The sequence below is a fragment of the Phasianus colchicus genome, chromosome 22 (assembly GCF_987193195.1).
Source record: "Phasianus colchicus chromosome 22, bPhaCol1.hap1.1, whole genome shotgun sequence".
Taxonomy (NCBI): domain Eukaryota; kingdom Metazoa; phylum Chordata; class Aves; order Galliformes; family Phasianidae; genus Phasianus; species Phasianus colchicus.
The window spans coordinates 3,767,660-3,791,035 of NC_143457.1; the positions used below are offsets into that span (position 1 = coordinate 3,767,660).

The 23,376-nt window shown below is 41.3% G+C and overlaps 1 protein-coding gene across 1 annotated transcript in view; it reads right to left on the reverse strand.

The window, feature by feature from the left end:
- PEX14 (peroxisomal biogenesis factor 14) overlaps window positions 1-23,376 on the reverse strand; it is a 72,993-nt gene that overhangs the window by 20,430 nt on the left and 29,187 nt on the right. Inside the window, exon 3 of the mRNA XM_031613338.2 lies at window positions 19,037-19,121. Within this exon, the coding sequence (XP_031469198.1) occupies window positions 19,037-19,121 (85 nt within the window). The remainder of the gene's footprint in view (window positions 1-19,036; window positions 19,122-23,376) is intronic.

Genomic DNA, 23,376 nt, shown 5'->3' on the forward strand with positions numbered 1-23,376 from the left:
AAAGGCATCTCTTTGCGTTGTTTACCATCACCCTGACTAATGCAGACCTTTTTTTTTGTTTTAAATAATCTCATGCAAATTAGACACACACTTCCTTCCAGTTGATTGCTATCTGCAAGGAATAATCTAACCGCAGAGGGTACTGAGCAAGGACTGAGCTGAGGAGAAGGATGCAAGGAAGCTGTCTTCACAGCCCTACAGAATGCAAACCTATTCCCTTCCCCCAACCATCCATCTCATTCCTCTTCTGCACCACAGCCTTAGCAAAGAATTAGTCATAATTTTCACAAAGCCTTAAAATTTCCTTTCCAGGCTTCAGAGTGTTGATTTGAATTATCCAGCGCCCACGACTGTTTTGCATTCCAAGGTCCTCGCTGACCCTCCTTTGTGATTGCCACTGCTGCCGCTCCGTTTTCAGGGATCACTCAGCCTCTGTAAATTGTAGTCAAACACAGAACTAGAGAATAAAATGGGTTGTCAAAACATCCACCTTTGGTATTGCACAAAAAGCCGCTCTGCCCAAGAACTTCTGTCCTTTTATAATATCCACTGCTAGTTAATTTAAGGACCTTGCATACATTAAAATATTTTTCCTCTTATAATCACACTCAAGTAGAGGAATACTGTTAGGCATACTCTGCAGATGTGGAAGTGAGACACACAGATATGAGAGGTGCTCCAAGGGCAGAACCAGACCTCTGGCACAGTCAGAAACTAAAATTCAGGAGATGTGAGCCCAATAAATATAAATCCATCCCTCTCCATTTTCTGGACGAAACACAGCAGCATTTAACTGCAATGCAAAACCCTTGCATGAGCTTAACTAGATGAACTGTTAAGGTTTTTCATCTTCTCTGACACATTGGTGACAACCCCTTTCTTCCTTTCCCATCCACTGAGCCTGTATCTCTCTTCTCCTATTCTTCCTTGCTTTGCTCAATCCAGTAATTCATGCAAGATTTTCCCAAGCTAAAGCAGCATTCGTTGCAAGGATAAAATTTCTGGTTAGGAAGACAGAAAATATTCTGGTGGAAAGAATTAAGCACCTTTTGGGTTTTTCCACCTTTATCACCTCTCTGGCAGAGCACCCCAGAGTCATCATCACACCTCCCCTTCTGCAGAGCCAAGCAAAGTGGGTTTCCTGTTGTTCTTTGCCCCACATGTGCACACACTTCCTAGTCAGAAGAAAACAAAACAGATCTGGACAACTTGTTTAGTGACAGTAAACTACATGACCACACCAAGCTTGTGCACGGGAGCACGTGACTGAAAGGAAGACCTACTGCAGACATCTCGAAAATGCATTACGCTCCTGTTCCTGGAAGCCACTGTGTCAACCCTGCTCAGAAAGAACATGGACACATTTTAAAAGAATCATCATAAAAACCTTCTGGGATCTGATCCAGACTAATGATTCCACCTGTTCAGTCGGCTACATGCAGTGCTGTGTGACTCTATTTGTGCTATGGTCCATCCTGTGCTTAGTTCAACACATTTCTGGAAGTCAAAAGGCACGCTCTCCCAATCTGTTTTCTTCAACCATCGTTCATGGGGCTTTCATGAGACCAGATCCAACCTGACATTGAAACATAACCTGAGGTCTCAGAAACATCACTGATTTCTTTTCCTTACCCTGCATTTACAATACAACCCTCTATTTGAATGTAAACATCCTATTGCTGCACTTCCAACTGAAATATTGTGGAAAGGAACCCAAACATCAAAGTGAAAATCAGTGGTCTCAATTATTTGGCAGAAAAATGCAAATAATAAAAACCATTTCAGAAGTTATTGAAAGGGCTTTGAATCCTTACTGCTTAATTCATCCAGGAGACTGCTAATTATGCAGTTCCAATCTTTAAGAAACACGATATACTTCTATTTAGAACTGATGAAGGTGCTCAGAGCTCAGTAACACAGCACTACCGTAAGGAAGGAAAACCTGCCTGACAATGCAGTGCTAAGAATTCAAGCCAGCCAAGCAGGGAGGAAGAGGTTAAAACCAAAAAGTACGTTGGCATTACAAATATAAATAAATAAATAAACCTGGCAGCAGTTTCTCTTCCTGACCAGGCTTTTTGGAGTCTATAATAAAATGAAGTGTAATGGAGGAGAGGAGGGCAATGTCAGAGGGTGAGGGTTTGGGAGAGAGGTTGTTAAGTATCTCCCTCTCCTCAGCTGTGTTTACTCCATTTACAGGACCCCAGGTGATTGATAGAGGAAAGAAAAGCAAGCAGATAGTAACCCCCCTCTGGGAGCATCAGTAAAGAGGATAACTCCCGACTCCAGCCAGAGCCCCGAACTCTCCTTAGGCCACTTGTAATTAAAAGGACAGAGCAAGATATGCAAACCAGAGAAAAAGAAAAAGAGGAATTTTTTTATTTATTATTAACATTTTTGTTGGAACAGTGGAGTGCAATAAGGACTCTCAGAGCAGTTAAAAGTCGTCGGGTGACCTGCAGACCCCTATTTCCCAGAGCCTTGTATAAAATTGAATTTTTTAAACATAAATTACACGTAATGACGACACTGTAAAAACTAACAGTAATGGAAAGCTGTGCTGTATTTCATTAGCCTGTATTATTCCGTGCCACCTGATCCAGCCGGGCCTTGTTTATGAGTTAGTGTGTTAGCAGATGCCGATGGAAGCATTTGCTTCGACCTTGCTCTTCTCATTGGGGCATGAAATTACGACGGCAGCACCTTGATATTACAGCCATAAATACAGTAAACTGCAAATTTAAGCCAACGGCTCCTATTGTCTCCGAACATAAAGCTGATCGGTATTTATTTAAAAGGAGAACGAAAAAAAATATTATATATCACCTTGTTTATGGGTCCAGTCCCCCCCCTCCCCTAATCTGCCTTATTCACTTGGTTAAATACTAAACAAACAAACTAAATCCTCCCTATTTTCTACTGATTAAATATTCTCATGAAATGAGTATTGTCTTCAGAAAACTGGATCAAAGTATTTTCACTCTGAATAAGAAAGGGCAACCTACTTGCGTGGCATGTTTTGGAATGGAAAAAACTCAAACAAGTACTACAACTTTTTCTCTTCTTTTTCTACATAAGGGAAATTCAAAACACACAATGAAAAAGTTGCTTCTGATCACTCATCCATGTTTGTGTGTAACGTGTACGTGCATTCAGACAAGAGAGAAACGTGCTTCCTTCCAGTCGTTTCCTATTTAAAGACATCTCCCTAGTTAACACTATTCCAATGGAGGAGGAAAGGTGTAGAAAAAAAACCACAGTAACTTGCAGTAAGATTAATAGGAGGATGAAAAGAATGCCCAGGTCTCCTCTGAGGCAGCAGACAGCAGGGAGAATGCCTCACTGTGCTACGGGCATTTGGGGTAAATACCCCTGTCACTGTCAACGTACCACTGAAATTCATTAAGAGGAAAAAAAAAATCAAACGCAAAGGCAAAAGGACACTGTGATATCACAAAGCATATCATAGCATAAATCACAGCATTATACACCAGCACGAAATGTATTTCCCTGGTAGTTTCAAGGCAGGGAAGATACTGCTCCACTTGCACTAAGAGAGGTCAGGACTTCCTCTTCTAAGCAAAGAAAGCTCCTTGCTCATATGAAGTATGGGGTCTCTGCTCCACACAGGAAAAAAAAAGGAAGGGATACCTCAAGTGAAAGTTCCCAATACTATGCTATGTATTTCGGGGACTGAAGCACCAGGAGGAGAGTAGGAGGAACACCCAGGACTCTGAAATGCAGAAGTCCTAATAGGTGCAGTTATTATCAAATAGCCTTAACAGGATTTGGACGCTTCATTTTTGAATTAATCTAGAGCAAATCTTCAGCTAGCAGCCTGCATAATTCAGCAGGCATAATTTTTGCTTCACACAAAGTTCAAACTACAAAAAGGGCAGCCAGCAACATGACTTTAAATCAAACAGGACATGCCTCAGAAAGCTGAAGTGCAGTACCAGAAGCTTCCTTACAAAGCCCAGCAACTAGGCTATGCAAGAACACAGTGAGACTTCAGCCTTGGGGAGCTCTTCCTGAAGCACCATCTGTATTACAGAGGCATTCTAAGAATACTGTGATCAGCAAGGAGAGATTTCCTTTTGTCATCATCCTCAGGTCACTTTCCTGCAGCCTTTCCTTTCTGCTATCACACACAAGAAGAAGAACAGTGTCTGTTAGAACATTTCTTTCAAGTGGACACTGGTGGAATATATCAGCACTGCCTGTGACACACAGTGATGAAGAGGCAACACGTGGCTGAGCTGGAAGCCAATGCTGTAAGACTGGAATGCAGGACATCCCATTCAGCCAGCACCTGATGTAAGAATACTACCTTGGGGAACAAAAACCCCTGCATATTTTAAATTATTTCAAATGAATTCATTCCTTGGGTTTGAAGGCTTTGAAGACTCTATGCCAAGATGCCCATTTATCAGGTAATTTATCAGGAATGGAACATAACCAAGGCTCTATCATTAGTTGAGAAGAAGACTGCAGAGAGCAGAATATCCAGATAGTGAAAGAGATGCTACTCTAGTAACCGTAGTGCTGCCATAATTTGCTACCACTGCTGACAACCTTCCTAGAAATAAAGCTATGCATTCAGAGAAAACAAACATCAGATACACCCAATGCACAAGTTTCCAACATACCCCAACTTGTGATCTGCAAATGCTTGCTGTTATTCCTACAGAGAAACAAGTCTCATGGTGACAGTTCTGATCTTCACTACCAGGATCACAACACTCCTTAGTGCCCCAGAAGGGACTCAGTGTGCCAGAAGGTAGCCAGGTCCCAAGCACTCGGAATGAGAGACTGGCAGGGATGAAATACAGGAAGGCGTGCATGAAGGAAGCAACTTACCCACAGTCCACAGCAGGACAATGAAATTTTGTCTTTATTACAGTGAAACACACAACAAAAAACATTCCATGAATGTGAAAAGATACTGAATTCTCCTACAGGTTCATTTCCAAGGGCAGAGCAGTTTGGAACGCTGCATGTAGCTTTGAAAACCTAATAGCTTGACTTCGTTACCGCAGATTTTAAAAATAGCTATCTCTGAGAACATTTGTGTTTCATATACTTTCACTTAACGTGTTAAGAAAAATATTTTGTTAATTGGCTTGTTGAGCAATAGCAACAAAATGATCGGCCTTTGGCTACTCTTTGATCTGTGATAACATCTTTAGGATCTTTTAAAGAAAAAGACAAAGGTTGTCCCAAATTCAAGTGAGGTCAAATTGGCAATATGAGAGGTTTGGTTTTGTGCCTTCAGAACTCTAATTTTACACTGCATTTCCAGCTCAAATGAAACATCCTGAACTAGCATGACATGAGAACCCTGGCACTGAAGTAGAAGGAGCCACTGTGGAGGATCTGCAGTCAGACAGACAGCTGCAGCCCAACACATCTGTTATAACCACAGCAGAAAAGAAGCAGGCTGGCCAGGAGTATGAGCCAAACACAGCCCATGACAGATCTGACCGAGCAAACTGGCTCTAATGTGGAATAACTCCTGACCAGAAGCCACTGCTGATTTGTTATTACTGGAACAGGCTGGTGTGAAATTCTAGAACCAGACTCTTTTTTTTTTTCCCCAACTCTGAGTTCAAAAGAAAGGCACTGTGTAGAAGAAAAGCAATTTCAAGCCATTCTAAGGAATTCTTTAACCAGATTTGTCAGGACATCCGAAGGATGACTTAATTTTGTATACAAGATGAGAAAGTCATTCTAACGCACCATCCCCAGTTCTGTATTTACTCTGGAATTACACAGCAGGAAGAGCATCTGCACATTAGACAATGCCATCCGAGTACCCTCTGCAGACTAAGGCTACCTGCAAAGTAAAGAGCAACTTGCCTTGATGTTGTTTGCTTCCCCTTTTAATTTCAAAACTTGAGAAAGGAAAAGAACAAGCCTATTTGTCTCGACTGATCACATGAAAAATCACATACAGAGCACGCTTAATGAACTTCTAGCTTCTGAAGAATGCACAGGACGGAAACACGGACCATGCAGGACAGCAGTGCTACCCTGCCCTCCCAAAACACTGCTATAGGGAGCACTGAGAACAGCTGGATGTCTAAGAAAACTGGAATGGCATAATACATGGAAATGTAAAGAAAGGAACACAGAGTAAGCAGCCATGAACACAGGAATCTAAGCACTTTTTCTGACATACTTTCTCAAGACTTTACAAAGTGACTTTGTTCCTCCAGCCCAGTTCCTATGGAGCAGAATCAATGTCAGACGCCTAGGAGTCAAACACCGCCGCACGGAGAAGATAAGCTCTATGAAGAAAAACACATCTAAGTACTATATATGTGATTATTTGGCACAAACGTTTCAGGTAAATCCGGTTTACGTTTCCCCAAGAAAGACACCCATACAGTATTTAAAAAGGCACGTCAGCAAGTATTCATTACAGATTATAAATCACCCTTGTTCTTCTTTCTTTTGTTTTAGAGAAATTTTTTACATGCCATTAAAATATTGTTTGCTGAATACTACTACAAAGCTAGCCACCTGTAAAATTAAAGGCTGATGCTGCCAATAAGCGTTGAAATACCTTCTGTTTAAAAGGCAAACCTACTTTGTAATTTTTAACACAACTGTATAAATATTCCTCCACCCACCCTGCACAATTTTGTTGGTTACATTGCATCCATTTGGACAACAACCATCTATGTCACCACACAGGATGTTAACCTTGGGTGGAGAAGAAAGAAACAATAGCAAATGAACTTTCAAGAAACCAAGATTACACATTCAGGCAGGGACCTTCAGGATAAAAGACAAACGAAGACAAAAAAACATTAGGGGACAAGTCAACAAAACAGCAGAATGGTTTCAGAAGATCATTTTTCATCTTTTGGATTGTTTATTGCTATTTTTTTCTCCCCGTGTGCCTTCAGCAGCTCTAGAGAAAATTAAAGGAGTCTGGATAAAACGCCCAGAGGACGACTACTGCTAACAATACTAAAAATAACGAGGGTAAGTGGTGGAAAAACTCTGGTGACCACACACGGAGAACTGGAGTGGTAAGGTACAACAGGAGTTTCATCATTGCTCCCCCAGGACATGCAGAGAACATCCTAACTGCTTCTGGTTCTCTAGGGTTCCGATTACCATGCCAAACACACCTCCAGAGTTTCCTTATTAGTATAATAAAAAGCCTCTACACATTTGGGTTCTATTCCCAGCCTTGCTATTGACCTTGCATAGGTCACTTCACCTCCATCTGCCTCAGTTTCTACATCTGTAAAACAGGAACCATGTTACACAAAATCCTTTGTAGAACATTTGAGACTGATGTGACAATATCGGGTACAAAGCATCACTGATGGTTCTGGGAATCTGTACACAGTACATGCATTTGAGCCAAGGTAAAGCATTTGCAACGACTAATTTATTCAAGTAAGAAGTTTAGTCTTTTTTATTTTTTTTTTTTTGGGGGGGGCGGGGGGGTTGTAGATCATCTTTGGTAACACTTTTGGATTTCTAACAAGTCTGTGCTGTGCTTTCACTAGGTGCTAAAATACAAGATGTTTGTCTGCCTTTGAGCAAGCACTGCCCTCAAAATCCAGTTGTGGGAGCTGAATGTTCAAAATGGGAATCCCAAACTGCATTTCCTGAGGACTGCTGTCCTCCAGTGCCTCAAAAAGTTCCAGCCCAGGAGTTAGAACAGGAGTGGCTATGCGGGACTCACAGAGAACATGCAGGGAATATTAAGAAACATGAACAGGCATGTTGCTGCACATAAAGCAAGCCAGATCAGTAGGTGAGGCAGCCGGATCAGCGAGAAGCTTGCAATTGCTATCAGCTCATGTGTGTGAGGGAAGATGCTGGAGTTCCGGAGTCAGGAAATTACCCCTAAGCAAAGGAATCACCTCAGAGATAGAAATGGGTGAGGGGCAGAGCTGCCTTGGGGCAGTGTGAGGGGCAGGGCTCGGAGCAGCCTTAAGCTGGGAGCCCCGTGCTTCCCTGTGCCAGGCAGAACTGCTCATCGCCCACTGCAGCAGCACAGTAGATGAAGTTCTTCAAAAGGACTGCGATTTCCTCCTTGGTTTTCTTTTAGTGTCAATCTCATCTGTCTCAGGTGGCCTGGAATGAGCCCTGCTTTTCTGATGCAATACTTGGGAGCGGGGAGGCCCTCACTCTGTGGATGCTCTGCCAACTGGGCAAGAGCAGCTTGCTACTGAATTCCACCTTTGGGGTACCTGCAGTGCACGTGCAGGCAGCCCCAGCTCCTGGGATCCTCACACACACACACACACACACACACACTTCCCCGACACTAAGCTCACACCTCACAAACAAATTATTTAACTACTCTATCCCCCAAGGAAGACGGTGATCATTTCAGATGCAGCTCCCTGCTCGTCTCTCACATACACGCAACGACCTGATAGGTTAAATGCTGCCATTTAATTACAGTAATGGAAGCTGCTATTTTTTGGTTCCCTTGAATTCTCTCTCGCTCTCTTTTTTAAACACACACAGAATCATCTTTTAAACATGCATTTTATATTGCTGAGTTTAACAGCTGCATCCTCCTGCTTACTTGAGGTGTGGGAGCAATGATATTCTGATATTCTTCTCTGAGCAACTCACCTTTTAAACACTCCATACAAAGGAATTCAGGCTGGGAGCTGCTGCAGGATGGGATGCATGCAAGCACCACAGAGGCCAGGCTGCCTCCATTTACTTGGGTGGTTTGGGTCAGCTTTGTTGAACCAACTAACTCAACCCCTGCCCCCAAAGCAGCTGAGGATAAACACTACAGTGCCCTGAGTAACTTTACTGAAAATGCCATAAGCATCAGTACATCACAAAGTGTGACTGAGTGTGGCAGTCAGGATTACCTCACATCTAACACCTCTGAATCAGTTTCCCCATCCAGCATGATGATGGTACTTTCTTTGCTTCCCACCAAAGTTTGGAGTTTGCAAATTGTAAAGGTCTAACCAAGAAGAGCAAATGTAAACAGAAGAACATGAAATGCATCTTATCACCTTGCCATTCCACAAAAGGTGGATGGATTTATCAGTTAATATTTGTAGAGTACTCTGAATTTGCACAGTGGTATACAAATATGAAAGACATATTTGTTAAATTCTTGAGCGTGCTGCAAAACACTTGTTTTGTTTTCTCTTTGGTGATTTCAGGGAGGGGGCTGCAGGTTGGCACGGACTATAGACAGCTTTATGGTGAGGAACACACAACATACATTACGTGTGCAGTACAACTACATGTGGATTTTACATTTTGTATTGCATGGCAGTTAGAAAAATAATCTAGCATAACTAATTCCAAGTAAAAATAAATCCTTATCTATGCTAAAGCCATACTATGGGTAGAAAAATACCCGTATTACACCTGTTCTCAACTTTATTTGTCCTCTAAATGTGAAAAGCTTATTTATTTGTTCCATGGCAGCTGGCTCACGATCAGCCAGCCACCCATGCAGGGATACTGCCCATCTTCATTGCCTGGTACAGATATCCACCGGTGTCTCTTAAGAATGGAATCTTAAAAGGTGAGGCAAGGCAGAGACAAAGACAAATTTAATTTTATCACCATAAAAAGAGGACATTTCCACATGGGCAGCAAGGACATGAATATCATGTGTATGCGGGGGCAGGGAGGGGATTATAAACGCATTTTTGGCGAAATTCAATAAAGCTGATTCCACTGCATAAGGTCAGCAATTTACTTTTAAAAAATGATATGATTGCAACTTTTAATATAACCCATGTATTTGCTGCAAGATGCTCTAGAAGATTGTGTAATGTAACCACCCGACCTCTCCACAGGAGCAGAGATCACCCCATTTACCCTTTATTGTCTTGCTAAAAGCAATGCACATTTGCACAGAATGACAAAGTCAACAGCTTTTACTTAAGAGAGCCTCAGATTTCATTGAGAATGAATTCTCTGCTCTCCTCCTATGGGAGCGTAGTCTCGCCTGGACTCATCAGAAAGAATAGGAAAGAATGAAGCAAAGACTAAATTCTCCTTTTAGCTAAGGAAAGAATGATTGCTTTCCAAATTAGAATTAAGAGGGAACAGTGTGTAGCAGAAAAGTAAATAATAGGATTTCATGTTTGTGTGCATCCAAGACCTAGCGTTTTAAATACAGCAGAAATGTTGTCTAAGAGATCCTAGAGAATTATCTCATGCACGAACTTCTTTTATCTTTCCTAGCAGGAAAGTATCATTAGGTCTGAGATGGATTTCAGCAGAAGAGCAACACAGATTAACCTAATTACACTCCACTCCTTGTTTTAGCCCCAAGAGAGAAGGCTGTCTCTTTAGACTTACAATACCAGGTTCATTCACAGAGCAGATCAGGAACTGAATTCCTTTACTTGTTCCAGGAAGACTGTGGGGAAGCCCTGGGCTGAATGACCACAAAGAGCAAATTCCCTCTGTAACAAAAATATTTTTATACAAACAAAAACTAGATTTCTTCATCTGTCTCAAGGTGAAGCTTGTTTCAAAGGTCAAAGCTGCAGGGCTGGATTAGGATTGCACGCAATGTGCCCAAGCCTTGACATCCTGACATTCTCAAGTTTGCAGCCCTCCCCTCCCATACAAACCTGATGGAAGTAAATTCTCTATAAAGTGTGGCTCCTACTGCAGCAAGTAGCTTCAACTACAGCATCAACAATTCCAAAACAAGCATATAAAAGCAGTTTATAAACATAGTTAAAACATATCTAACTGCCACTGATACAAAAGTGGTGATTAACTCCATTTCACAGGTGGGCAAGCTGAGAACAAGCATCTTGCCCACAGCCAAGTATGTCGTCTATCCTCAGATCTTCCATGTCTGCTTTTAGATTGCAACTACAAAGGTGATTTTTTTTGGCAATCTACATTTATTTTCACTTAAAAACATGATAAAGAATGGATTAATTTACAAACTGGATCCAGGAACTGAGTCCTTTTTGCCCACTACTAAGGGTAACTATTTCAGGACTCAGGATATAGCTGACTACTTCAGCATCATCTTCCAGAACAGACCTCAACCCACTCTGCTGTAATCATATTGGTTTTGAAATGCTACCAGGAATGGAAATATTATTTTGACAGTAAACAAGACAAATATGACTCAAAACACACTCATGGAGCAATAGAAGTTAATTTTGCAAAGCCATTTTTAACAGCTCTTTTACATTACGTAGTTACTGTCAGATCGCCAAGTGGAGAGACACTATTAAACCCATGACATTCTAATTATTTTTTAAAATTAAGCCTACAACTGATATTTTGGAGCGTATGCAATTTCCCATGAACCAAAACAGTCTGTTCCAATTTATCAATAATTTTCAAGCTACAAAATCATATCAAAGGTGATTCTGGACTCCACGCTGGAATCACAGGGAATTTTCATGGCCCAAGAGAAACAGGAGATGTAGCACACTGTTTATCTAATGCAATCTAAATGAATCACCTCTCTTGTTCTGCGCTGCATATACCTAAATGGTTCAAGATCACCGTAGGTTGAGCCTGAAGTGAAAGAGAGAGGATGTTACCACTAATGCGACTTCTAGCCTTTGTTACAGAGCTCACAAATGTGCACTTACAGGACATGGAATTTGAGAGTCTCTCCCTGAATGGCTTCTTCACAGCACCATTAACATCATCTTGTAATGCACCTCCTCAATCCTCCGCATGAGAAACCAAAGAAAAAGTCACTCATATTTCCACGTTTCTAATATTAAATAGCAGAGCTTGAATCAAAGCCCTTCGAAACAATCTTGTTTAAAGCAATACAGTGCACAGACTGGTAGGCCTCAAGTTTTCCCTGACTTTCCTTTGCCTTCCAACCAGGCCCAAACCAGACTTCTTCCCCTTCTGCTCACCAGCATACTAACAGAGGTCACAGCCAGCATGTTCACTCTGAACTTACATGGACAGTGTGAGATGACAAGCTTGTTGGAGCTAGCCAATAGCCATGATGATGTCTTCTCCTGCTGGTGAAAAGCGTTTCTATGAAGAATTTCTTAGTTCCAAGTAGAGCTAACTAACCAATGTCCAGCACAGCATTTCATACTGAAAGTGTTCCTTCAAAGCAACCCCAACTGTTCCAGAGAAAAGTAACCATTTTATTACTACAATTCAAATAAACATTTTTTTGAATATTTTAATTGTAATATTATGATGCATATTATATAATTATATCAATCTCTTATAATAGGCTACAATATAAAAGGCTCGAGCCTGATCGATACACACTGATCTGATGGATCAATAGTATTTCATTAGATAGTCTGATATTTTAAATGCTAACACCATTTAAATATTAAAACATTTCAAAACTCAGAATTTACAGTGGAATCGAAATGTATTGTTCAGCCTTGTTTCTAAATACTATTGAGCCATGAAAAAACAATTGTTACAAAACAATGAAACGTACACCGAGTACAATGTTCTTCTAAAATAACAAACTCATTTGTAAGCAAGTAGAGTTTCTATCAACACACAGATGCACACATTTTTCTTAATCATCTGGCTATTCTAAACACTATCAGGTTGCAAACAGAAAGGACTGGCTTCCTTTGTACGCACTGCCATACTGCTAGTTATGCCTAAACTTGCAGCGGGTGTTTTTCCACCCTCTTTGAATCACCAGTGACTGGGACATTTCAAAGTTGAGATTTGAACCAATTTCTCCACATGGTTACGTACTAAATGCCTTCCTTCTTCCAAACTTCCTTCCGTATCTTGAGGAATTATAGTGATGGCTTTCTATCCATTACAAAGATTTTCTTCCAAAAACCCTGACAATTCCAAAGAATCAGTGTATCTGATTCTCTATCTAGGATGCCTTCAGGTGGATCACTTGATCCCATTTTGTTACCGTGCTTGCTGCAGCTCTCTTCTTGGCACACAAGTCAAGGAAATCTGTAGAGTTCATGACAAGTCTGGATAACACAGGCAGTAGTAAAACTGATGGGGGGAAGGAGGCAGCAAGATGAACAGGCTGGTACTGAACAGCAGGTGACAGATATGCACACAGAAGACTGGCAGGACATCTCCTGATGGATAGAGATTCTCAATCACTTTTCAGGAAGGAAAAAGAAGGCAACTAATACAAAATACACCACTGTGACACTAGTTTTTGGACCATCAGCACATTTATTCCTCCACATTATGAGACTCCAGCAGTGGAAATCTTCCTTGTATGCTGAACACTACCAGCACTGGACAGGCACAGCCAAGTACCACCAACAGAAGTGACAACCACTAACACTTATTCAGATAGGAACGTTGTGAGTTTGTTATCGCTGAAAGCAATCATTCTTTCACTCTCCATTCTCTGGGTCTCTAACGAGATCCTTTAGGACGCAACCAATTATGCAGGGCTGTATTGATCCAAAGCTTGCATGGGTGGCACCTAAAGAACAAACTGGTAGCAGATCAGGTATAGGACACATTTTTCTTTAAGCAGAATATATAAATTATATTAGCTGTCTTCCAAAGTTATAAGCAGAGGCCCAAACACTAGTAGTAATAACATACCCCATAGTGCTTTTCAAGAATCTTAGTAAATTCAAGATCACTTAGACAAAGTATTCTTCATTTCCTCTCCTAAAAACAGTGCAGTGACACTCGACAGGCTGCTGTCCTCAAATCCAGAGGTGGATGCTTTTCAGCAGAAAGCACAGTGAGATGTAGATAACCCTATACACATCATCAAATGTGCTTGATGCAAATAGCTGCAAAGTTTCAGTGGTTAATGGGTACAACGTGTTCCAGGATCCTTAAATGAAAAGCATTATGAAAATGCAGAATGCTCTTTGACTTCCCTTTAACCTGTACAATCATTTTTGTACATCTAACACAAGCTGTTAGACTTCCTCTATGCTACTTGAACACCTGTTCCAAACTCCTTTAATAATCAGAAAGCATGCACTCCCTGGTTCTACCAATGAAGTAGCTTTTCTCTCATTCTGTGCCAAAGTCAGTTGTTCTAGATGCTTAAATATAATAAGTACATTCTTGCAATTTTTTAAAAAATTCCAGCTCTCACTTGCAGCTTTGCATGTACAAGTGAGGGCGCCTACCCAGGCACTGGCACAGAACATCATCAGTCAACCAGAGGACGAGCTGCCCTACCTGCACATACAGAACAGGACAAGTGCTCACTCACACAATCAGTTGTGCAGTTAAGTCAGGCCTTCATTCCATTTCTTCATCGTCTTTTAAATCCATATCCTGCCAGCATGTTTGAAGAGAAGGACAAGTCACCTAGCATTCCTTTAATACTTTACACTTATGGCCTAATCACACATTCTTGTATTAAAACTGGTCGTTTCTAGGGAAGCATAAGCTTTGGAGGGCCATAGCTACAAACAGGTATCATAAGTACAAATAGGTATCTTGACAACACAGGTTACTAACTACAGTTTTTTGCATGAATTGTCACTGGACTCTATCAGCTTGCACTGTAGAAAAAGCTTTGTAAAAACTGTTTGAGCTTCACTAAGACATGTTAAAGAATTAATTACAAAGTAAAGCTGAAGGAGAAAATTAATTTTGGAAACACAAGAGGTTACTTTTCTTTTCCTCCCTTTTCTGGAAGTGGGGGAGGAAAGGCCGTTATTTTCATCTTCATACTGGGGGCAGAAACTGGGAGCTGTCCAGTCGATAACCTGGCCATCAGAACAAGGTTTGTAATTAAAAGGTCAGCGACCTGGAAAGCCAGGGCCTCACTCTCAGGGCTTCTCAGTAATGACGGCGCTATTAAATTAAGACTGTTATGAAATCAATGCTAAAAAAGCTTTCATGGTAACGAGATTCCATTCAAGGACATGCAAACTGCCTCATGAAATGGACTTAAATTATAAAAAAGAAAAGTAATAAAAGAGGGTGAAATTGAAATGTGCTGAAGAATTTACTTCATTTAAAGCCCTCCAGCAGCAGGCTGTGCCCCCTTCTCTCAGGTCCTCAAGGTGATCCTCTTTGGTTTCTTTGGCAAAGAAGAAAAGACAAGAGTTCAGCTTCCAAGAATGCAGACTACAGAAAGAAGAAAATTCATTTGGTTTTCAGCTGGATATTCTGGGGCTGACAGCATTTCTATCCAGGGAGTCAGGTATCTTTGAGCTCTCATTGGGAAGAGGCATGCACAGTTAAATTATTTATTCATCTCTTCAGAAATCACCACAGCCTGACCCTGATGCACTGCAAAGAACTGTGCAAGGCCCACACGAAAATGCTGTGCAGGAATTCTTTTCCTATCTGCCCAAGTCATGAAACAGATAACTAGACAGCACACCAGCAAAAGGGCAACACTCCCAGCAGCCTTCAGCACATCCCACCAAGCAAGAGTTTGACAAACTAGAGTTTTGTATATACATATGAATAAAAAACAGTAAACCAGGTAGCATGTCTTCTCAAAACTGCTCAGCCTTCCAAGTGGACCCTTTCCCAATCAATTCAACTCAACAACAATACATTTACTTCTCCTCGCTGCAATTCCACTCACTTGTAACTCATTTCTGAGCTCCTTGTGTGCTTTTTGCCACAGTCCCACACCAGGAAGGCATTGCTGTACTCAGTTTACAAATGAAGAGAGCCAGCAACCAAGGAAAAAATGCTTCATCCAAGGCTACCTAAGAAGTTACAACCTAGCAGTTACTCCCCTGCCTGGCCCACAAGACCAGCACCCCAAATAAAGGCCCTCCACGTGCTTTGTGCACTTCCACCCTGACTATCTTGCCAGGAGTTACAGATTTGGAGTACACAAAATTAACAAGCCACATGAGTTAGTGGATGGGTAGCTGAGCAATACAGGACATCTGAGGCACAACAGTTAGATGACAGACACATTTCCACAAGGGTTTAAGCCCCACATGTTGTCTAATTATTCCCAAGGCGCCGCTGATTCTGTGGCATGTCATCAGCAGAATCAGCGAGTTGGACAAAAAACAAACAGCATCTTTTTTCTTTCTTTTCTTTCAGATACTCTGAAGGGAAACAGCTGTTTTTCCCTTCATCTGAAGAAGTTCATGATAAAAAGGAGGAAATGTCATAAATTACACAAAATGCCAGTGTAAGCTTCAAAGAAAATGATAAATGATTCTAATAACTTCATGTTTCTCATTAATGTCTCTGTATTTGGGAGTTTAAAAGTGCTCAAGACAACACAGAAATCTCATCCGACTTTTGAAAGACCTTTTTACAAATCGAGGACACCCTCACTCTCCCAACTGTCATCAGCAGAGTCAGAGCAGGCTCCTGAGAGCAGTTCACAAACCCCTGACCTGTGATGAGGAACCAGGACAGGCTACTTTCAGCTGCTGCAACTACTGTTCCACAAGGAACCAGACCCAGTGCAGCTGGTGAAATGTACTGAGAACTTCAGTTCCTATATCAAATACTATTAAAATAAAGTAAAATTTGATTGGAATTTTTAGGGTAAAAAAAAAAAAAAGAAAAAGAAATCATAATTCAAAGCAGAACCATCTCTGTAAGTCTCAGAAGGGAAACTTCCTAGGGAAAAAGATTGCAGGACCTGAAAGCTCACCCACAGCGCACGCTCCAGCCCTACTCCTGTAGCTCACACAGGTTGAAGCAGGGATAGCAAGAGGCTGCTGCAAGAGCAGGGCACATGGCCTCCCTCTGCATTCTCATACAGAGAGTCCAGCTTTTAACTAGAGCCAGTGCCATAAAAAGGCCAAAGCTCTCTCTTACGTGGCACGTTCTGCTGGAAGAAGTCTGGACCAAAGCAGCTGGGAAGAAACCAGAGGGGCATCTCTGCATGACTCTCTACAACATTTATTTTTACTTAAACTCTTTTAACTTAAATGATTTCTGTATTCTAAAATGCTTTTTGGACTGGCAGTGAAGACTCCTCTAGCAGATGGTCCAACTTTCTGTGAATGGGAATAACCATAGTCACTGGGATTACAATGACTGCAGGAACAGCCAAGTCATCTCTCAGTTATCCAGACTGGATTTACCCAGAACACAACAGTTTCAGGAATAATTGCCCCCCTGTGCTAAAGCACATAGATACAGTGACAGCAGGAACCCTTTGCTCTTGAGCACTGGACAGGGATCACGTTGTAAGCTCAGTGCCCAGACTCCATATGGCTGTACTTCCAATGACTGCTGGGTACAAGCACGACTGGACCCTGCTCCTTCCCACCTCCTACTGTTACGTTTTCAAACAAATAATTAGCACAAAGGGAAGGAGAGCTAATTAACAAACAGGGGCATACAAACAGCTATACCAAACCATTTCTGCTGTTTAGTAATTATTAGACAAGTAATTCATAAGAAGTATTAGTCGGGCCACAGTTTCTCTCTGCCTCCATCTCCCCACCCTTCCTCTTCTCCCAGTCAGGGATTTATTAAAATTAAACAGATTAGATGGAGCTCCTGATACTAAAAACTGTTCAGCGAAGCCTGCGGTGGGGAAGTGCAGAGCAAACACCAGAGACATTTGTCTCTAAATTGCTCTAAATACCTTCTGCAAATGAAATTCTAACCCAGCTGTGTTGAGAGAGAAAATGAGGAATAACTGGTCATTGTCAGCACAGGAGAAGATCAGGCAGTTATAATATTGCACGATATACTGGGGGCTAAGGATCTCTCGGCAACAATAGATTTTGTATCAGGTTACCCCGGGTAATCAGCACAGCTTTTAGGCTCAGCTTTCCCTTGCTTCATTGCTTCGATGATAGAGTTGAAATCCCCGAGCTTTTATGATTAATTACTCCCTGTAGGTCCACATATTTCAAGGAAAAACTCATGGAGCACAGCGGCCAACAGGCTCCAAATTTTAATGCCATCCCGATGGCAGGGCAGGGCAAGCAACATACCTAAGCATGTGGCTGGAACACTCTCTAACTGGCACTAGGACAAGCAGTGAGATGATCACGTTAGAACTGATGTACCCATGAACTATTTGTCATGACAACATTGCTAAAACACAGAACTGCCACAGCCTTCTACGTCCTTTGCTGTCCAAGATGAGCAGAGCAATACATGTTCTTAAACTCTCCATCTCATGATATCAGGTCTTAGGCATCTCAATAAATAGTTCATATCCTCAAACAGGTTAACATGTGTTCCATAGGCTTCTCTACTTGTTAAAACCCAAGATCCTTGGCTATAGAATTTGATATTTGATGTACTCTGAAGCACTCATATCTTCAGTGTTTACATGGGTCACTCCCCTCTGAAGTCTGGAGCATCGTTCCAACTGCTTTAAGTGTTCCACAGTGCATGTAATTAACTCCAAGGTAAGACTGTCCTAATTATTTGCATCTTACATTAAAGATCTAAGCAATATAGTCCTAGAAATGTAGCATAACATGGAAGGGAGCATAATACGGAGTGAACTTCACCCGACATGCACTGTAAGCTCTTGACAAGACACTTTAATACAAAGAACAAAATAAACAAAAGGTAGTTTTTTGAAGAATCTGAAAGTAAAATAAATTCTCAAGTAGGCAATGGAAAAAGTATTTTCCACCTGTCTAAGACAACATAGAATTTGTCAGGATCTGTTCTGTCTCTACTACAGAAAACAAGTAAACCCAGCCAGCAGTTTACCGTTTCAGCCTGAAAGCCGGGCTGACCCCAAGCTCGACCTTACCCTGACCTTGTTTACTTTCACAAAGTCCTTTGCCCTTCACTCCTATACTGGCTCTCTTCAGAAACATTTGACCTTTTCACCTTGAAGTTGGTCATTCTAAAGCCAATGCCACCAAGGCCAGAACTGATCAACTCGTCCACAACTCCAAACTGCCCTCATCTCAGAAAACATGCAATAATAGTTAACGTGAGAACTTCCAATGTGTCTTCTGTATTTTACAATTCCACATCTGGAGCCAATATTGCTCTAGTCAGTATGGAATAAAAGCGAGTGGTATTTCTTATAAACTTCACATCTTTCTCTCAGACAGACTACCCACTTAGTCCTCAGCATCCAATATTCCATAGCAATACTCCTTAGCTTTATCCCTAAGCCAAACTCCCCCATTATCAGCAGACCACAGACTTAAAGAGTCCATACCTTTCTTCTTCAGGAATGCTCTTCTGGTTGCAACTGGACTTTGGCGGACTCGGGGGTTCTGTAAAAATTTCACTGCTGTCACAATCTGATGAGGGCAGGAGGATTGGAGAAAGAGAAGAGAGAAAAAGATTGAAGTTAGGAATGGTCAGATTCACACTTCTCATTATGCATTCTGTACTGCAAAGCAAGGCACTGCATCTAACACATGGAGAGAGTCTGGAGCTGACACCAATCCAACTTTCAGAAATAGTTCAATGAACATCAGTTTGTGGCTCCACTCTCATCAGAACAGTTATGCTATTTCGACCTAGAAGTTTCCTTCTGAATTGCTCTTTCAGCAGCTCAACCTGTACAAAAGAGGTTTCTGTCATTTACTGTGATCTCCTTATCTTGTCTGGCTCCCATAGCCGATGGCAGCCTCCAAAGATTACATGTGATCTGCAACAACAGACTGTTACTAGGAAGAACACTTCTTTTCTATCTGACTTCTCCCTGCAGATTTCAAGAGATTCAGGCCTTTTCTGCCATCCTTCCAACTGAACTGCTAGCAATAAATAAACCTTAGCTCATCACGACTGGAAAAGAAGCAACTTCCCATGCTTTGGATCACACAACAACAACAGAAAAAAAAATAATAAATAAAGTCACTTTTCATGACATAAATGGTTTGGTGAGCGGTTACTTCATGTTCCACCCTGGTAGAAATCACAGATTATTTTTGTCTAATGACTGACTTCCTCTACGTGCTTCTTTAAGGTGTCATAGCACTTAAAACAAACCACTTATCCAAACAAAGGATGAAGTCTGGGATAATACTGAACGGCATCAACAACAATAGCATCAGTTTTTTGCATTAGGATTTAGTGCCAGTGGAAGGTATTTCCTTTTTTTGTTCATGTGGCAGAGGTCACTTTTCCACATACCCTCCTGTATGATTACACACGTTATTACATGTTGCTGCACTGGTGGAAAACAGCTGATTCAATTTACCTCTGTACAAAGGCATCTGTTCTGGCTGTGGCATCAAGGAGAATAATTTGCTGAAGTTAAGGCACTTCGGCGATGGACCTTCCACGTGAGCTGGTGGAAGAGATGAATTCCTTCCACTCTAGCTAAAAATAACCACACATTTCCAAAGAAGAGCTTTTTTCCCCCCCAAACAGTGCCCTACGCCTTCTCCTAAAATGGCGGCACACGTCAGGGCTATGTTAGGTAAGTGCTCAAGAATTCAACTTCAAAGACTTCAAGAATTCTGTTCCAAAAAGGTTTTCAAAAATTTTCACAGCAGAAGAATGAAAAATAGCATCACTATTGAAATCACTAAGTTTCATTCTGTGTTTGAATCAAACCCTTCGAATATGCATTTCTGGTCAGAGAGCAAAGTTCTGATGGGTTTAATGGCACTTTCAATGTACTCCTCAGTGCATTCCATCAATGTTTCTTTTTTTTTTTTTTTTTTAAATTGCATCTCTTATTTCTTTAAATACATTAATCAGGCTAGTGTAGGCAAAACGGATCCATTGGACAATGCAATAAACATGAATTATCATCTATCCAACACACATAATGGCTTAAAAATACATAATAGCAGGTGTAGTTTAAATGATTAGTTATTACACCTGTGGTGGGTCTGATTCAATTGGGGAAAATCATCTTTAATAGGTTAAAAGGTTTAGATCACCAGGCTTCCCTTAAAGTGGCTGTAGAGAGGGTATGATGGAGTACGCTGTCATTACTAATTCATTTAAGAAAAACATGGGGGATACAGCAAAGAACAGCATAAACGAGAGAATCCAATTTAAACATCAGGTAAAGCAGAAAACACCTTTTAAAAAAGCATGATAAATGAATTTGGAAGAGAGATGAAATTGACATATTTATTTTAACGGGAATTTGACAAAGTCCCGGCGCTCTTTGAAGTTGGGGGGATAAAATGAAGGAGGTATTTTTCATTCTTTCCCTTTTCTTATTTTCCTTCATTATTTTTAAGTTTACATTCAGTGATTTTGAACCATAAAACACTACAGCACAACACCCCCCGTAAAGCACATTTTGGTTTCACTGACGTGTATTTGATCTCTCTGGCTGCACGCAGGCGACAGGCAAATCACAGCCGATATTGCTGTGCTGGATGCAGGAATACGAAGCACACCAACTAATAACCTTCAGGTAATATGCTGAATAAGAAAGATGCCCAAATGAGCAAACCAACAGATAGGCGAACATATCAAACCCACTTTCCTCCTAACAGTAATTACTTGTTTGTTTCTTCAGGAACTCCTCAACACTCCCTCCCACGTTCAGTGAGGAGATGCAGGCACAAAAGGCCTGCAGACCTGGAAGCCAGCAAGCTTTCAGCTTTAATTATCAGGTTTTAAGCACAAAACAGCCTGTAAGAAATGAACGGTATTTTTCATTGTGCTATTTTAATCACAACCCTTTTAACGTTTTATTGATTCTAACTCTTTATTAAAACTTATTTTTGCCTAGTAAAAAAATGTAAACATTTCAGTAGTAAAATTCCCTCCAAAATAAACTTCTGGTTTATCTCTTCCTTGCATCATTTCCTGCATTATTCACAAAGTGTTTAATCTTAAACAACATAAAATTACAGGCAATAACAAACTTTATAGAAAGAAAATCCCAAACTCCTCCATCCGATAAGGCTGCACTGCTCCTATTTGTCTTTGCGTTTCCTCCTGCAGGCTGAGCCGAAACTTCTGCATTTCCCCCATTCATCTCCCATACGTGAGCAACTCAAGAACCGATCCTGGCTGTGTCAAAATGCTGGTATTTTCAACATGCACACCCAGGAACTTTCCAGCCTCCCATGGATCATTTTCTTCGCATACAAAGGGCAACTGCAGCCCACAATCTAAAAAATCAGAAAAAGGAGGGAGAAGATGCAACCCTGAAAAAACCGTGCAGCAAATAGCACTCTGACTCAGCTGCTAACACTGCTCTGTACTATTTCTGTAGCGTTTGTAACGCTTCTCCGAATTTTTCTGCCATTAGGACACTGCCAAATAATGTGCATTGTATCACTACTGTGATTCTCAGACTGCCAGCACAGCCCGGCCAGCAGACTGGTTTCATCTAGAGGATCGGTTACGTGTTTCACTGAATAGCATAGCTGTGTTCAGAAGGCAGTTAATTGCAGAGATGTGCGCTGCTCTGCGGTGCTCACAGATGGGGTTCTGGCTGGTGCCGGTGGGCGGAACCCCGCTGCAGGTCTTATCCTACAGTTTGATTTTCTAATTAGAAGATGAATGCGACTATTTGTGGATTGTATTTGCGCCTGGCCAAATTGCATAAATTCAGGCCAAATATTCTGCTTCAATGTCAAAGATATAAAACGGAGACAGGAACTTTATTGCAGATGTTGTGGGAGTGCAGCAAGCCGGTGAAATTCCGGGCCAAAGCACGGCACTTTGCTGTTACAGCCAAGGTCCCTCGTTCCTAATTCCCCTCCCTTTGGTGTTAATGGGGAAATCAACCTTATTTCTTAGTATGCTCAACGCTGCAGGAAAACAATCTAAGCTACTTTATCAGTTACTTGCATTAGAAAAATAAACCGTGAAATTTAAAATGCAATGGCAAATGCCTTCTTTCTACCACCTGAAAGAAAAAGAAAAAAAAAACACAACCAAAACCAAACAACCCTAAACAACCCTAAAACGACAAAAATGGAAAACAAAACACCCTCATCACTAAAAGCTCCACAGGGTTTGGTAACAGAGGTCCACACAGAAAAGAGAACTGGAAGCTGCCGGGAGCGCAGCCAGAAAGAGCTCTGACACATTTCCCAATGCTGGGAACCCTCTGTAGGTTATTACTAAACAGCGTTCGTTGATAGACTGAGACTTTGAGATGACCTGTGATGTAAAGGTTGGGGCTGAATTATACGTTGCAGGGGATGGTATTTTGTCTTTCTGAGTGGATCTGTATCTGTTTAAATGCAACACTTCTTTTCATTAAGCAGAGGCGGCACAGGCCATGAACTATGCACAGACAGTTTACATTACATGTGCGGAAGCAATCAACACTGGCAATATACATGACGTATGTAAAAGAAGTTGGAATTAATTTTTTTCCCAGTATATTAAAAAACAGTAATATGGCAGTATCAACAAACGCTCAGCCTGTTTCAGCCAGAGCAGAAGGCCACAGCCATAGGGCAAATGGAACTGATCAATATATTAGCCTACAGCAACACCCCCTCAGTGTACGGCTGTACGTTTGCAAGGCTCAGAAGATTAAATTGTCTGTGAAAGGTTTCTGCACTCCTACTCTAAAGGAGATACCCAGAATCCTGTTAACAAGCGTCAGGCTAAAGCCAA